The 17,705-nt window shown below is 43.9% G+C and overlaps 2 protein-coding genes across 5 annotated transcripts in view; both read left to right on the top strand.

Moving 5' to 3' along the window:
- The window catches only part of alad (aminolevulinate dehydratase), a 42,291-nt gene extending 32,070 nt beyond the window's left edge, over positions 1–10,221 (top strand). For all 4 annotated transcript variants that reach the window (XM_055160013.1, XM_055160014.1, XM_055160016.1 and 1 more), the window contains 5 exons: positions 897–952; positions 1,949–2,036; positions 2,390–2,476; positions 7,028–7,157; positions 9,806–10,221. In XM_055160013.1, coding sequence (XP_055015988.1) covers positions 897–952; positions 1,949–2,036; positions 2,390–2,476; positions 7,028–7,157; positions 9,806–9,864 — 420 coding nt within the window. In that variant the 3' untranslated portion in view covers positions 9,865–10,221. The remainder of the gene's footprint in view (positions 1–896; positions 953–1,948; positions 2,037–2,389; positions 2,477–7,027; positions 7,158–9,805) is intronic.
- A 2,005-nt stretch (positions 10,222–12,226) lies between these two features.
- npr2 (natriuretic peptide receptor 2) overlaps positions 12,227–17,705 on the top strand; it is a 204,274-nt gene continuing 198,795 nt past the window's right edge. The window contains 2 exon segments of the mRNA XM_055160010.1: positions 12,227–13,007; positions 13,009–13,187. Of these exon segments, the coding sequence (XP_055015985.1) occupies positions 12,481–13,007; positions 13,009–13,187 (706 nt within the window). The 5' untranslated portion in view covers positions 12,227–12,480.

Below are 17,705 nucleotides of genomic sequence, written 5' to 3'. Positions count from 1 at the left end.
GGTTTTGTCATAAAACCAGGCGTGTGTAAGGGCCACAGTTACTCAGGTATGATCGTGCAAATCACAAACGACTACATTTGTTTTCTATGTTTGAATACCGTATTTTCTGGGCTATTAGACGCGCTCTTAAGCCTCCAACCCCATCAAAAAACGACTGCGCCCCACAATCCAGAGCGCCCCATACACGAATCCACTCGGGTGTCCCAGAACGACTTCAGTAAACTACAAAGCCGCAAACACACACGGAGCAGACAGCGACCGCACAGCGAAACACACCCACAGACACACTCATCACTTCCTCATTTCCTTTAAAGTCCCACACGGTTTATTTGTGAAAAAGTTCAAAAATAGACCATTTAATGACAGTGCGCTTTATAATCCAGAGCGACTTTTAGCCCAGAAAATACGGTACTTTAACACAATTGCGGAAACTTCCCTCATGATAGGGCTGAACGATTAAAAAAAAAAAAAATGTAATTGTGATTTTTCTGTTAGATATTGCAATTTCAATTTCATCCACGATTTTTTTCAAGTCAAGTTTCAGTGCACATGAACATTTGGTACGATTTCTGTGATGAGTCCTGCACCGATGATTTGATGCTGGATTTACACAGACAGTAAATGTGTGATTGGTCCTTTCTACCACGGCTCTACACACATTTCCTGTGCTCCACTTTCCTTTCTTTCAATATACTTTGAGTAGTAATGTGTTTAAAAAATGATGCACAACTAAACTTTGCCCTTACATTGGGCTTTAGGAGCGCTGTAAAAAAAAAAACGCAGCTTTGATGCTTCCAAAATCGTTTTGTCTGAGATCACGATTTTTGATCCAAAATGATAGATCGTCTGAGCCCTACCTCATGGTTTGTGTTTGTGTTTGTGTTTGTGTGCTGCAGGTCTCGGTGCTGAGCTACAGCGCTAAGTTTGCTTCCTGTTACTACGGCCCCTTCAGGTGAGTTCAGCCAAGAACTTTGTGTTTTCAAGATTTCATTTAGTAAATGTGCATGTGTGCTACAGTCAGCTGCATCTGTAGAAGCACTGGGGGCAGCAGGTGATGTCTGTAGTGATGGAGAATGAATCAGTGTTTGTGGAGTCTGTTTTTGGGTTTTTCTTCACATTGTCACAGACAGAATCATGAGGACAGAGCCTGGGTTCTGTGCTCATCTGAGCCTGGGGCAGGTTGGGCTGCAGAATCTGTGTGTCATTCGTTAATTCGTTTCGTTCATTCTTTGTTAAAACCAAAAATAAAAAACGAAAAAACTACTGTTTTCTTCATTATTTGTCTCCAAAACCAAATTGAAAAAAACAGATAATGATTCGTTTTTTCAGTTTTCGATTTTGTGTTTACATGAAAAATGGAAAAAACGGATAACGACCGTTTCCCGTTTACGTGACTTCCGAGACTGTGATGACGGACTTCTGGACCACATACGGACTGAACCAGGACTGATCCAGGTCCGGGACTGAGACCGGGACCAGAGCGGGACCAGACCTGAGGCTCAGAGCCCACGGCAGGGCCAGAGCTCGAAGCTGAGGCTCGGCCTAAAGCTCTGGTCCCGCTCTGGTCCCGCTCTGGTCCCGGACCTGGATCAGTCCTGGTTCAGTCCGACATCACAGTCACGGAAGTCATGTAAATGGGAAACGTCCGTTATCCGTTTTTACCATTTTTCATTTAAACACAAAATTGAAAACTGAAAAAAACCGAATCATTTTCTGTTTTTTCATTTTGGTTTTGGAGACAAATAATGAAGAAAACTCTCTCTAAATCTCCCCCTGTGTTTCCTTGTCAAAGTTCATGTTTAGTATCTGGAGATGAGTCTGTATTTGCCGCACTGACCTCTGCTTTTAGACACTTTTAACCCCAGAGACACTGAAGGACGAGGCAAATGTGAAGGACAAAAAGTACCAGACGCAGGAGTTAGGACTAAGTGTCGTGTTTGTCCCACAGAGACGCCGCTCAGTCCAAGCCGGCGTTTGGAGACAGACGCTGTTACCAGCTGCCCCCCGGAGCCCGCGGCCTGGCCCTGCGAGCCGTGGTGAGTCTGATCCACACTACTGCACTTCACTCTGTGATACAGTTACCACGAACATCCTGACGATAAACAAGAGGGAAATGTTGAATTCTTTTATTCACATCAGCTTCAGCAAATCAAACTTTCTCAATATAAGCTCAAGTTAATGTGACATAAAGAACCAGATGAAAAAGATCTTTAACATTTAGGTTGACTTTTTTGGAGGATAGATTCAACTACATTTCTCACGCTTATTATTTTTTAGTCCTTGTGAATATTTTGTGATAGAAATATAGACTAATAAACTGCGTGTGTGTGTGTGTGTGTGTGTGTGTGTGTGTGTGTGTGTGTACTTGTGTGTGTTGTGTGTGTTTCAGGAGCGTGACGTGAGGGAGGGCGCAGACATGGTGATGGTCAAACCTGGACTTCCTTACCTGGACATCGTCAGAGAGGTCAAACAGAAGGTCAGTGCTGCCTCCAGAGTCACACGTGTTCTTCAGCAGCCTCCTCCTCCTGTGTGTGTGTGTGTGTGTGTGTTGTTCACACATAACACCAGAATAACCACAGCACTTAAAAGCAGCTCTCCAAACACTCTTCTTTATTTTATTTTATTTATTTATTTATTTTTGCACTTATATAACATATAGCAAATTTTTTTTAAAAAGCACACGAGATGAAAAAGCAGATGCTGAAAGTGGCAAAAAACTTTAAATTAAATTAAAACTTCCACCTTTATGGTTAGATTCAAATAGCTGCTCATTACTAAAAAATGACATTTACACATCTTAGATTAAATTCATTTGATTCAAACATGGATAAAAACAATGAAACTTTCTCAACTGAATGGATTCTCAAACATTATCATGAAATATCAAACTCGTTCTAAACATTTCTGATGCGTCACTGTCCAGATGTGAAAACTGATCCACAATTTCCCGCCTCTGGATCCAAACAAAAGTGACTCTTGATGTGACACATTTTGGAACGTGGAAATTAAGATTTTGACGCGTTTTGTATCTGTGAATCTCTGCGCTGGTTTTAAAGTAAAATGTGAAATGTTCAGGAATCGTAGTCGTGTTATAAAGAATTGTATATTATATTATGATATTAATATTTAAGTTTGATGAAAAATTATTAAGCAGACGATGTTTGTGGTAAGAAGTGAGTTACAATTCGACCAAAACGTTTTCGCGCCAGTAATATTTTGATCAGAGGAGTTGAGAAAGTGCAGCCCAGACAGACACGGATAAATTAAACTGTAGTATAATGTAAATATAGTTTTTGAGTGGAGAATTTGACAAACGTTTCTTATAATACAAAGGGATTTATACATTTTTTTTTTCTGTCTGAGCCACTTGTTTTCATCACTTTACTCATTTAGATTCAATATCTTGTTCATAAACTTTTGAACATTTCAGAAGTAAATAGAAAACTGGTCTCATCTGTAGAGCGTCACATCCACTGGTCGGAGCTGCAGTTCTAGATTTATATAAAACCACATATACGACCATTTTCTGTGACAATTTTTATGATTTCTACATGAACGTCCGAGTCCCGAGATACTGAGCGCTCTTGGGCAGTTTCAGTTTTTCATTTTCTGTCGTTTCAAAGCCGTGTTCTGTTGTTAGAGGAGACGGAGTGAGCTCCAGTTTCATGTCACTCGTGTATTGTGCTGTGCTGGATTGTGTTGCACTGTGTTCACTCAGTCGTCAGTGCAGCAGAACAAGGATGAACCGTGTTAAACAGGTTCTGGAGATAAAGCAGATTTCCACAGAGCTCAGGGAGATTCAACAGTGTCGTTCAGCTCTGTACAGCAGCTCCACCCTCTGGTCAGTCGGAGTAATGGCTCTTTGTTCGGTTCAGACTTGGACCGCAGCGATTCTTTGGAATAATCGTGACTAGTCGACTCCTAAAATAATCTTAATTGTGTTTTTGTTTTGCTCTCATCCCAAAGTGTAACAGGTCAGTGATTTATCAGGCCGTTTCTCATTAGTGCCATGTACAAGCAAAATGTGTTTTTTTTATTTCTTTGGTTAATATAGGTTATTACAGATATATTACATTATTCTAGATGATTTTTTTCACTATTTAAAGACGCACAGCAGGAGTTTCCAACCTGTAGCTCTCCACCCACTTTCCAAGTTGCTCGCTAAAGGGTTTCTGTATTATGTGTATTGCAATTAATAACTAAAATCTGATTCATTTCCATTGTAAATGTGTCATTTTGATGCCCAACTTGTGCCCTAATAGTTTAGTTTAGTTTATTTAATGAGACGTGGACAGTGCATGATCTGCATTAACCTTAACAGCAGAGATGCTTTGTACCAGGTTGTAGCACCAGTGCTGCTCCACCTGTCGTCCCTGGGCAGGTTCATGTTCTAGTTCATAAAATGAAACAAAGAGAAAGTCTTCATCATGTTCATAGCATCATAACAATTGTGTGTCATCATTCACTCCCAGTTCTCTCAGCATCTTAAAAACACCATCCTCAAAATCATCATTTAGTTCATTCTAGGGATGGGCATGATTAATCAATTAATCGATAATTGATCATTAAGAATTTCATCAATTACGTTAATTTTAATCGACAAACTGAATGTATGTTTGTGTGTCGTGACCAAACAGGTGTGTACATGTGTCTCTGCATCAGAAGGAGCGAGACACAAACAGTGGGTCAGTCTGTAACGAACCGAAGCACAAATGTGGATTTAACGATGATTTGTACAAGAAATTCCACACTTTCCGTTGCGTTGGGACAAGTGTGAGTCCATGTGCACAGTGGATAAAGCAGCACATATGTTTCTGTGTCCAGTGGGAAAAAGTTTTTCCAGGTGAGAGTCGCTCAATGTGGATGACGAGGCCCCGCCCCCCTCCCCCCGTACGCTGTCCTGGTTTTGACAAACACAAATCTGGTCACACTGACCTGTATTCACCTGAGTCATGTCTTTTAATCCAACACAAGTTGAACCACATCAGTGACACAAGAGCTGGAGTTTTATCTTCACTTAGTTTATGTAAATTAGTGATGTGGTTTTAAGTTTTGTTTCTGTGAGATTTGAACAAAACTGAATTAAACACATTATAATGTCAAACAGCTGATGTGGCTCTAGAGTCGTTATGTTTATATGTCGTAAAGTTGAATTTATTTATGCAGATTAGTGCAGATAGTCATAATAATGATGATCATTTTAATATAAAAACGTTAATGATTAATCGATAATCGATCGTTAATTCTTCCAACGATCGATTAAGAAAATTTCATCGAATGTCCATCCCTAGTTCATTCACTCCAGAGCATCACTGTCTCTTCACTCTCCAGACACGCCTCAGTCCACACTCCGGGCGCAGGTTTGGTTTGAGAAGAGCCACTGTTTCTCCAGGAGTGAGAAAGTGCCGTAGTTTGTCCATGTGATCAGCTCCGTCGGTGACACGTTCCACTGACGGACGCCGCGCATGAAAAGGCTGAGTTTACAAATGTCGTCGTGCGTTTGTGGATCCCGCTCTCGCCGCGCTCAGTGGGTCGAGCGGCTCGGGAGCAGGTTTCAGAGCTCAGAGAAGCAAAATGTTTCAGCGGACGAGCAGCAGAATGATCACGAATGATCTTAAACAGCAGACAAACATTTGCATCATGATCAGGTTTTCAGAACTTCAAATACTGTGTTTCACAAGAACATGACAGTGGTGGAAGAGCCGACTTTTCCTGTCATGGGTCTTGAGAGGCTTTTAAATAATGATTCTCGACGCCTCAGAGCTGGTTTATTTTGGATCTGGTGTTTTTCGCCTGCATAATGGGTGCGATGTTGGTCTTAATTTTCATTTAAAGGTTGTATGGAGGATTTTTTGTTTTTGTTTGAAATTGTCATTGAAAGTTTAAAATACCATTACAGAGACGCAGCAGCCTTTTAATTATGATGACCGAAAAAAAAAAAGAAAGAATGAAAATCTATCAGTAGTGGACGTAGTGAGGCCAGATAAACATCAGCCAATAGAAAACGAGGCTCCCTCTTTTTCTATTGGCTGTTAGGTTGTCAGTCAAACTCCCTACATTTTTAGTGTAACTGACTCGTCGGCGCTCGGGGATTATGTGGTTTATGCGGCGGTTCTTTGAGGCTTTTTCAAACTGTAGCTTCCTCGCAAATTCGCACAAAGTTTGTTGCGACGGCGGACGAGAATCCACGACCAGTTCGCCGCAAAAGAAAGTCCGAAGGGTCTAAAAAGTGACGCGTCGGTCGCTAAAATATTTCTAGGCAGGTCACTTCAACAGTAATTCTGAACATGCACTGGATGTAAACAAATGTGATTTCTAGAGTAAAGAGGCGGGAGGAGGAGGTGTTTCTACTGAGGAAGGTGGTGTCACACATGCACAACATTTGAAAAAGGACGGTCGCTGTATTTCGCTTCCCTTAAAAAATCCTCTATACAACCTTTAAGTGGTCTTATAAAGGTCTTAAATTTGGGGTAGTCAAACCTGAGGAAACCCTGTGTTAGGATCTTCTGTACCCAAGTGCCCGCTGATCTGCCTGTGTCCTTTTTAAAACTAACTTTTGATTTCAAGATAAACTCTGTGATTTATGTTCCAGTACCAAGGCAAATTATATAGAAAATCATCAAAAATGTCTTAAAGCGAGTGAAATAGTCCAGGTAATGAACACAGATAAACTCGATGACTCTTGTGTGTGACTCGGCCGTGTTCTGAATTTATTCTTCTGGACTCTGGATGTTTGTTTTTGGCCGTGCACTTTTTCGACAGGGGCATAAACAAACATGGCAGGAGCTGGTTTCATGTAAGTTTCGGAGCTCGGAGCAGCTGGAGGTCATGTGACTGCTGCGGGGTATAAATAGTCCGTCCGCTCTGGTCTTTATTTGAACATTTACATTGAGGATTCTTGGCTCGTCCCGAGGAGCGTGACCTCTGACCTCTTTGTGTTGACAGACGTGTGAAATGGACTGAGTGGAATGTTTCGGGACTCGCAGCGGCGGTTCTGATGCTCTTGCTCTTCCTCTTCTCTCCGCAGTTCCCTTCACACCCGCTGGCCGTCTACAACGTGTCGGGCGAGTTCGCGATGATGTGGCACGGAGCTCAGGCCGGCGCCTTCGAGCTCAGGGCGGCGGTGATGGAGGCGATGACGGCGTTCAGGAGAGCAGGTACGGCAGCGGAAGCGTCAGTGTTCAGACCGCGGTGCACTGAGAGACTGAGTCATTATACACGACTAACAGATTACATGTACCAGAGTTATGTAATCAGAGTACAAATGATGAGTAACTGTATTCAGTTACAGTTACTGTTTCAGTGAGTGGGAATTGGATTACAGTTACTTTGTTGAAATAAATGGATTACACACAGAGGGATTTTCCTGTTTTCACATTTTGGGCTGTATCCCTTTTTTTCCCCCGGTAATTCCACTCATTTCCCGGAAACTAAACCAGGTCCAAACCAGGTCTAAATCCAGGTCTAAAACCAGGTCTAAACCAGGTCTAAACCAGGTCAAAAACCAAGTCTAAACCAGGTCTAAACCAGGTCTAAACCAGGTCTAAACCAGGTCTAAACAGGTCTAAACCAGGTCAAAAACCAGGTAAAACCAGGTCTAAACCAGGTCTAAATCTAAACCAGGTCTAAACCAGGTCTAAACCAGGTCTAAACCAGGTCTAAACCAGGTCTAAACCAGGTCTAAACCAGGTCTAAAACCAGGTCTAAACCAGGTCTAAACCAGGTCTAAACCAGGTCTAAACCAGGCCTAAACCAGGCCTAAAACAGAATTTAACAGGACTAAATCCTGCTGTGTGGATGTGTCTTCTCGTTTTCTATCAATAATATTTTTAATTGGTTAAGTAAAGTCTGGACTTTTTATTTTCTTTTATCAGACAAAACTTCTTATGTGAAGATTTCCTCGTCTTTGTTTCTCTACAGCAAATCAAGTAATCCAAAGTATTCAGATTACATTACTCACTTTAAGTAATTTAATGGATTATGTTACAAACTACATTTTGGGTGTGTAATCTGTAATCTGTAGGGGAATACATTTTAAAAGTAAACTTCCCAACACTGACGACTAATGAAGTGAGTCCAGACAATAAAGAAGCTTGAACTGGATTTAAGATTTTGATTTCAAATTTCATAAACAGTTGTAATGCTGATTAGTTTTTTTCTAAAGTACAAAAACATTTAACATCAGGGGAGGGCAGTTATTTTCTCTATGGAGCCACACGAGAAAGTTTAATCCATCCACTTTCTTCCGTTTATCCGGGGCCGGGTCTCGTGGGCATCAGTCTAAGCAGGACTCCCAGACTTCCTTCACCCTGGACACGTCCTCCAGCTCCTCCGGGGAACCCTGAGGCGTTCCCAGGCCAGTCCAGAGACATAGTTCTTCCTGGGTCTTCCCCGGGGCCTCCTCCCGGTGGGACATGAACACCTCCTGAGGGAGACGCCCAGGAGGCATCAGAACAGATGCCCGAGCCTCAACTGCTCCTCTCGACTGGTTAAATAAAAAAGTATCCACCGATCCGTCAAGCGAACGAATCCTAACACTGCGAGGTCAGACGGTTTAGATCAGGCATGTCCAAACTACGGCCCATGGGCCAAATGCGGCCCTCAGACACATTTTTCTTGGCCCTCAGTCTTACAGGAGAATTGGCCCAAATTAACTTGCATCAATTAAAAATTAACCTTTAATTGCAATTTTTTTTTTAAAATCTACCTTGATAAAGTTAATATTTAATATTTACTGTGTGGTTTTAAGGCTCTTAGAATGAACAAAGGACTGATGAATCATTCTAACATGTTAAACATGCCCGTATTTCAATTATTCACTGTAGTGAGCACCAGTCTATCAGTCGATCAGGCCTCTGGTTCGTTTGTGTTTAGATATGTGGCCCTTGATGAAAAAAGTTTGGACACCCCTGGTTTAGATGGTGACAGCGCTTTTTGGGGCTCAAAAATGTAAAAAACTGAAACCACACTGCACCAGTGTTTCTGTCTACACTGCCCCAACTGCAGTGCTGGACTTTTGCGCCGCATACGGACTGAACCAGGACTAAACAGTTTTCAGTCCTGGTCTGGTCCTGGTCTGGTCCCAGACCTGGTTTAGTTGTGGTTCAGTCCTGGTTCAGTCCTGGTTCAGTCCGGCATCACAGTTTAGGTCACGAAAACGGGAAACGTCCGTTATCTGTTTAAACAAAATGAAAAAATGAATCATTATCTGTTTTTTTCATTTTGGTTTTGGAGACAAATAATGAAGAAAATTGTTGTTTTTTAATTTTCTTGTTTTTGGTTTTATTTTGAAAAACGAATAAACGAATGACACACAGATTCCATCAGTGCTGTTACCACCTAAAACTATTCAGAAAACGTCCAGCTTTATTTTTTCTAGATATTTAAAAATGCTGTTTCTCTTTGTTACCGTGTTAAAAATGAAAAACTAAACTCTAAGTCATTTGAAACAGTTCTTCCTCACTTAATTTCTGTTTTCAGAGCATCATCATTATTCACCACGATGAGTTTAGAAGCACTTTCCGTAACTTTCAGAGAACAACTAGCATGCTGACACTCACTTCCTGATTCTCAGACGCTAAAACACTTCATAATTAGACGCAGACAGAACACAGAGGACTTATTTTGACCTCGACAGCTGCTTTTACAATCGATTTTGCTCAAATACACTGAGAAAAATCAGGTCCAGACGCGTTTATGTATCGACCAGTGCACAGGTGTCGTTTGTTTTCAACTTTGTCTTGGGTCACAATATAAAATGTCTTTGTCTGCGCGATTCTGAAGTTGTTTTCGTGTCGTTTTCCAGGCGCGGACATCATCATCACGTACTACACGCCGCAGCTGCTCGACTGGCTGCAGCAGTGAAGACCCCAGCGAATGCACTGAAAGACAGGTTTTATTTCGTTTTAGTTTTTTCTTCTTCTTTTTTTTGTTCCGATTTCGCTTTTGAGGACGACAAAACTGCGCCGTGCCGTCGAAGGAAGGAAGCCGCCGTGTACAATCAAGAGTCTGCCCAGAGCTTTCACCGTTCATCCGTGACGTGGTGTTTTCATGAACTGTTGGTGTTAAGGGCTACGGTGGTCGAGACAAGAATGTAAAAGTACTTCTCTAGTCCTGCTTAGTCCAAAATCTGATGATGTTGTATCGATTGTAACTATGATATTTCGATGAGATGATGTGGCCTCTGTAAGGACCAAAACAAATAAATCCATCTGAACTGGAGCGCGCTTTTGTCTTCTGTTCTTCTCATCAGACTTAAACTTTACTGATCCGCACGAGAAATGATTCGGACACAGGAGCTCACGTGTCACAATATAATAACACGTGACACTTGTGTAGAACTTTTCAAGATGCTCAAAGTCGATTTACAAGAAAAGACAAAGGCAAACAAGAAAAAGACAGTTCATGGAAGTTTTTTTTTAAAGATTTGTTGTTTTTTTAAAGAGGCGAGGAGAGGAGAAGGTGGTGCGGGCGAGGAGAGATGAGGAGGAGATGTGGGTGAGGCGAGGAGGAGGTGCGAGCGAGGAGAGGAGGAGGAGGTGCGGGCGAGGAAAGGAGGTGGGGGCAAGGTGACGAAAAGGTCCAGGCGAGGAGAAGGTGGTGCGGGCCAAGAGAGGAGTGTGCAGGAGAGAAGGTGCGAGCGAGGAAAGGAGAAGGAGGTGCGGGCGAGGAGAGGAGAAGTTGGGGCGAGGAGAGAAGAAGGAAGTGCGGGGGAGGTGAAGGAGAAGGTGCGGGCGAGGAGAGATGAGAAGGAGATGTGGGTGAGGTGAGGAGAGGAGGAGGAGGTGGTGCGGGCGAGAAGAAGGAGGTGCAGGCGAGGAGGAGGTGTGCGGGCTGAGGTGAGGAGAAGGTGGTGCAGGAGAGAAGGTGCGAGCGAGGAAAGGAGAAGGTGGTGCAGGCGAGGAGAGGACAAGGAGGTGCGGGCGAGGAAAGGAGGAGGTGGGGGCAAGGTGACGAAAAGGTCCAGGCGAGGAGAAGGTGGTGCGGGTGAGGAGAGATGAGGAGAGGAGAAGGAGGTGCGGGCGAGGCGAAGGAGAAGGTGCGGGCGAGGAGGAGGAGGTGAAGGCGAGAAGGAGGAGGTGAAGGCGAGGAGGAGGAGGAGGTGTGGGTGAGGAGAAGGTGGTGCGGGAGAGGAAAGGAGGTGGTGCAGGAGAGAAGGTGCGAGCGAGGAAAGGAGAAGGTGGTGCAGGCAAAGAGGAGGTGGTGTGGGCGAGGAGGCGGGCAGCAGAGTCGTGGATGTACTGGAGTCTGTTGAGGAGTTTGGAGGATGAACCGTAGAGCAGCGATTGTGGCAGTCGAGGCTGGAGGTGACAAAACACGGATGAAGGTTTCGCAGACTGAGGGCAGAGGGACGGGCGGAGGCGAGTGACGTTCTGTGAGTGATTTTGAGTGATGTAATAACAGAGTAAAAAATATAAATGGTAATAATAAATTCTAAGTAAGTAGCAAAAAAGAGCAAGAGACGCGTGTGAAATAAGACATAATTATATAAATGTAAATGTACAAGTCAAAATAAAAATAAAAAATATACATAAATAATACAATATAAACTAAAAATACTTTGTTGATTCTACTTAATGTTACTTTTGGCTTTCCACAACCAAACATTGTGAAAACATTACAGAATAATGATGCAAATGTTGGGAAGACTTGGTTTTATTGACTTTTTTTAGTGGTGACTTGTTGCTCCGAGTTCTTCTGCTTAAACTAAAATGTGATTTTTAGAGAATTTTACCCTGAAATAAAAACAAAAGTGCTCACAAAGTCCAATATAAATGTGCACTATCTCTGTCGGGCATTATGTGGAGCTCGTGGCGTTTTTTGTGGTGTCCAAATGTCCAGTGGATGAACATGAATCTAACAGATGTGTAATGAAGCTGCGCTCTGCGGTGCGTCCAGCAGGGGGCGCGCTGTGTCCACGAATCAGACTTGACGCGCCTCCAAATTTCTGAACTTGTTTGATGTTTGTCTCCGCGTGTCTCTGCGCTTTGTGTCCACGAGAAAACGAGAGACAAGAGCGAGAGCGACGAGAGGCTGAAGAACTGAGAGAAACTATCAGAGCAGAACATCACCCGCGCCTTTTCCGCCTCGTGCGCAAACTGACGCTCCTCGCGCGCCCCAAACTCCAGTTTTTACTCGGATTGGATTTTTTAAAAAGTGAGCAGTGTTTTTTTTTTGTTCGTCTGGTTCACGCTGAGGACCGTGTGGACACGGCCCCGCGGTGGGTCTCGCGGAGTGGGCTGTGACTGCAGCCGCGTGTCCGTGCGCGTGTGCGTGTGACGTGGAGAAGGAGTGTTTTGAGCTGCTGAGACCGAGGACTCACCGAGCGCGCTGCCAGTGAGAGGCACGCGCCGTAGTGGACGGTTGTCTCGCGCCGTGGACAAAGGACTCCGTGGGACTGGCGCGTGGGAACGCATGGCTCAGACGGACTAACCCACGCGCGGACAGGAGCTTATGTGAGCGGCTTGGGTCCTGTGCTCCATGTCATCCACGCGTGAAATGTGGCGCGTGGGAGTGCGGCGCTGGCTCTTCGTGGCGCTGTGCTCCTGCGTGGCCCGGTGCCGCGGCGGGAACGTGACGGTGGCCGTGATGCTGCCGGACAACCATCACAAGTACGCGTGGGCCTTGCCGCGCGTCCTACCCGCGCTGCGCATGGCGCACGATGACCTGGCGCGGCGCGGACTGCTGCTGGGCCGCTCCGTGCGCTTCCTCAACTTCAGCACCGAGGACCCCGCCGCGCGCTCGTGCGCGGAGAGCCGCGCGCAGGTCATGGCCGTGGACGCCAAGCTCAACGTGCGCCCCGACGTCTTCTTCGGCCCGGGCTGCGTGTATCCTCTGGCCTCCGTGGGCCGTTTCGCGTCCCACTGGCGCCTGCCGCTCTTCACCGCGGGCGGCCCCGCGTTCGGTTTCGACAACCGGGACGAATACCGCACCATCGTGCGCTCGGGACCCTCCACCACCAAACTGGGCGAGTTTGCCAACGCGCTTCACGTGCACTTCAACTGGACCTCGCGCCATGGTGATCTACTACGACCTGCGGCAGGACGACCGGCCGCACTACTTTCTGTCCGAGGGCATCTACCTGAACCTCAAGGACGAGATGAACGTGACGGTGGAGGCGAAGCCGTACCAGGACGAGCACAAAGTTTACCGCGCAGTCATCGGCTTCATGCGCGAGCACGGCCGCAGTGAGTACAGCTCCTCAACTTTCTCCTCTTCTGTGGTGCGTGCGCACGGGCCGCGTCCTGACGCGTCCGGACACACGCGCGTGGCGCTGATGGCGCGGGGGATGCTGGGGGAATTCACAGAAGCATTGATCAGAGCGCAGAGGCTCACTGAGAGGAACAACTGTTTGTGTCGTTTTAAAGTCACTTCTACTGTTGTTGTGTGCACATGCAGTGCACGCGTCAAGGCCCCGTGCACGCGCAGTCTTTAGAATAAACAATAAGAAAATGTGATGTTTAGAAGGACGCGCGCGGGGACGCGTGCTCCTCTGCTCAGATAACACATGTATAAATATATGCAGGAAACAAATAAGAGACTGAAAAGTGCTCAGAGCGCAGCGGGGGCAGGATCAGGACACAGGTACATGTGTGTGTACACGCACGTGTGTGCACACACACATCTGTGCGCACACTGTGGCCTTTCACTGCCGCTGAGAGAATCACCTTTAATCAAACTTTCTCGTTTTCAAAGAAAAGACCAGACTTGGATATTTATCTAAGAAAAAAAGTCTTGTAGTTATTCTGTATTTTATAAAACAAAAGAATAAAATAAACATTTTAGTAATTCTAAACTTTCTCAGTTCTGTTTTAAATGTTGTCAGTGATTTGAATCTAAAGATGCACGGAGCATCTCAGCACAGATTTTACTGATTCCAAATGAGGCTAAAAGCTTCTGCATTTTTTTATATTTTTTTATCGTGATTCTTTGTAAATTTGGAGCAACATTCACAGTTTTGCCTTCTGACATTTAGAGTGTGTAGGAGTGTATAAACAGAACCCAGACTCTATGGAGAAGTAGTGAAGTTTTTGGTGAATTACATCAGATTAAAAATGAAATTCTAACTGTGTGCTGTCCGTGTGTGATTCTCCAGACCGCACTCTACAGGAGTTTTTATGTTCTTCCTCAAATCTGTTTTTCGTCGAGTCAACACAAAAGTGCAGTGTAAAAACACGAGCACTAAGAGGCGGACTTCAATCAAACCTGTTAAAACCACCAAACATTCTCTAACCAGACTCTCTTTAAGCTCCTGTACGACACAAAGTGAATTCTTGTGAGATTTAAAACACGTTAGAAATGTGTTAAAGCTGCTTTTACCTTTAGTTTAACAGAGATGAACAATTCCAGGTCTGAAATCAAATGATCTACTGTAAACAGAATGTGTGCAACATAACAACTACGATCACTTACATAATTCTGTTTAGTTACTTCAGTCTGTTGATCCTGGTTAAACATTTTTGTAGACTTCTGTCAGAAATTGTGTTGAAACGTTACAGAAATACTTGTTGCATTATTCCATTTGGTTCTGTTGAGTTCAGAATCATTCATCGTGTAAAAGTCTGTGAAACGACGTGCTCCGAAGTGAATGTGCCGTCGAGCCGAAAGTTTGGTTCACTCACTCACTTGTAAACGATTACAAAGCTTGGATTGTCGCTCGGTGGATGTTGCAATGTACTGACTGACAAAAGGGACCTCTCATTAGGGAGAAGTCCAAAACCGATACCGAGACTTTGACTTTAAGTATCTGCCGGTGACCGATATTGACCGATACCAGCGCGGGGACGGAAACTGGCTCTTATGTCCTTAAAACGCAATTCACTTATGACAAACAAGAGCCAAAAAAGTGTGTTATGTAACTGTTGTTTGTCCGGCAAATCACTCCAGAGCAGCTTTCTAGGAATAAAAGTTCAAACATTAAGACTAGGCCTGGGGATTATTCAGAAGTTGGCGATACGATTCATATCTCGATACGTAGGCCACGATATGATACATATCTCTATACGTAGGCCAAAATACGATTCATACTTCGGTACGTAGGCCAAAATACAATTCATAACTCCATACGTAGGCCGCGATACGATACGTATCTCAATATGTAGGCCACGATACTATACGCAGGCCACAATACGATACATACCTCCATACGTAGGCCACGATACGATACATATCTCGATATGTAGGCCACGATACTATACGCAGGCCACAATACGATACGTAGGCCACGATACGATACATACCTCCATACGTAGGCCACGATACGATACGTAGGCCACGATACGAAACATACCTCCATACGTAAGCCACAATACGATACATACCTCCATACGTAGGCCACGATACGAAACATACCTCCATACGTAGGCCACGATACGAAACATACCTCCATACGTAGGCCACGATACGAACACCTCCATACGTAGGCCACGATACGTTACGTAGGCCACGATACGAAACATACCTCCATACGTAAGCCACAATACGATACATACCTCCATACGTAGGCCACGATACGTTACGTAGGCCACAATACGATACGTAGCCACGATACTATACGCCACAATACGATACGTAGGCCACGAATATACGCATACGGCCACAATACGATACGTAGGCCACGATACGATACATACCTCCATACGTAGCCACAATACATACGATACGTAGGCCACGATACGAAACATACCTCCATACGTAGGCCACAATACGAAACATACCTCCATACGTAGGCCACGATACGAAACATACCTCCATACGTAGGCCACAATACGATACGTAGGCCACGATACGATACATACCTCCATACCATACGTAGGTCACAATACGATACGCAGGCCACGATACGAAACATACCTCCATACGTAAGCCACAATACGATACATACCTCAAATACGTAGGCCACGATACGATACATACCTCCATACGTAGGCCACGATACAAAACATACCTCCATACGTAAGCCACAATACGATACATATCTCGATATGTAGGCCACGATACGATACATACCTCCATACGTAGGCCACGATACAAAACATACCTCCATACGTAAGCCACAATACGATACATAGGCCACGATACGATACATACCTCCATACGTAGGCCATGATACAATACATATCTCGATATGTAGGCCACGATACGATACATACCTCCATACGTAGGCCACGATACAATACATACCTCCATACGTAGGCCACGATACGACACATATCTCAATATGTAGGCCACGATACGAAAATATCTCGATATGTAGGCCACGATATGATTCATACCTCGATACGTAGGCCACGATACGATGCATATCCCGATACAGCGCACTTTCAATTCAATACGTACAGTTTTTATTTTATTTTTTTTATTGTAATCATCTGTTGCTCTCTGGCTTTTCGTCGCATCCTCCCTCTCCTCCAGTGTCGCTTTCCTTCCACGAGAAGCCTGTGCCAGAGATCACATTCGTAATAATAATAATAATAATATCCTCGTATGCCTTAGCAACTTGCTTCAGAAAAGTAAAAAAAAAAAAGTTGTAGGAATTGACAAACTGCACTAAAGTGTGTTGTGTTTCAGTTTTTTACTGTTTTTGACAGAGATTCTCATTTTTATATCAAACAGGAAACACTAAAGCTCTGACAGCGGAAACACATTTCAGTTTTGCATTTGGTTTGATTTGATTTCTTCAGTTGAGATTTACTCTGAACACTTTATTTTCCTGCTGCTGATCACATGAACTTTAATTTTTTATTCAATTTATTAAGTCAAATTGTTAGAATTGACAAACTGCGCTGAAATTGGTTCTTTTTTTTGAGTGAGATTCTGCAAATGAAGAAGAATAAACATGGACTTTTCAGACTCGTGTCCTGCTCCTGTAAAACAGATGTGACACTTTTGTTTACATTTCCAATAAAAGTCACTATACGTTACTTCGTTAATTCATTAATTGGTTTTGCGTGTAACATGTGATTAATCATGATTAATATCTTTTATTTTTGCCCAGCCCTCGTCAAAATATATTTCATCTTGAACAGAAGACGTTTTACTGTGACGAAGTTGAAAGCTTTTATTAAGTTTTGCCTCGTCAGTCCGTCTATTAAAATAATGTCCTGCAGATTTTATATACTCGTAATGTTTTTTTTTTAGCTGAGTCCTTCCTCGTTTTCCCTTCGTCACTGCTCGGTCTTATTGATTTGGAATTGAAGCTGCTCATCTCGTCAAATATTCATGAGACAAATCCGGTCAGATGGTTCAGGACTGAGGCGCAGCTGTGTTTGTTCGTTCTGCCTTTTCCAAACCTCGTCGTTTATCGTTTATTCTCTTCATCCTGGACTCTGTCGATACGGGAACGCTGCTCCGGAACATCTGAAGTCCTGGAAAAGCCCGGGCGGTTGACTTTTGTTTTCAGAAACAGCTTAGAAGTCGTAAATCAGTGTAGGAGCGGCGCTGGGTCGTACTCAGTTACATTTACTTGAGTTACTTTTTAAAGAAATTCTACTTTTTTTTACTCCTGCTTGAGTAATACTTTTATCGAAGTAACAGTACACTTACTCGAGTAAAAGTCGTGCTTTCTTTTCCCATTTTGAGTGAGTTTAAAGAGACAAAAGCTTCATGTGACAATATGAAATGATTTGAACTTTTGTGTTTCTTGCAGCTCCTTCAGATCTGATTTAGTTTTTCGTTTTTGTGTCTGTTCTTTGAAAACACCAGAT

Source organism: Boleophthalmus pectinirostris, unplaced genomic scaffold, assembly GCF_026225935.1.
Source record: "Boleophthalmus pectinirostris isolate CB_2022bp ecotype Guang Dong unplaced genomic scaffold, ASM2622593v1 HiC_scaffold_2826, whole genome shotgun sequence".
Taxonomy (NCBI): Eukaryota; Metazoa; Chordata; class Actinopteri; order Gobiiformes; family Gobiidae; genus Boleophthalmus; species Boleophthalmus pectinirostris.
This window is presented reverse-complemented; position numbering and strand designations above follow the sequence as displayed.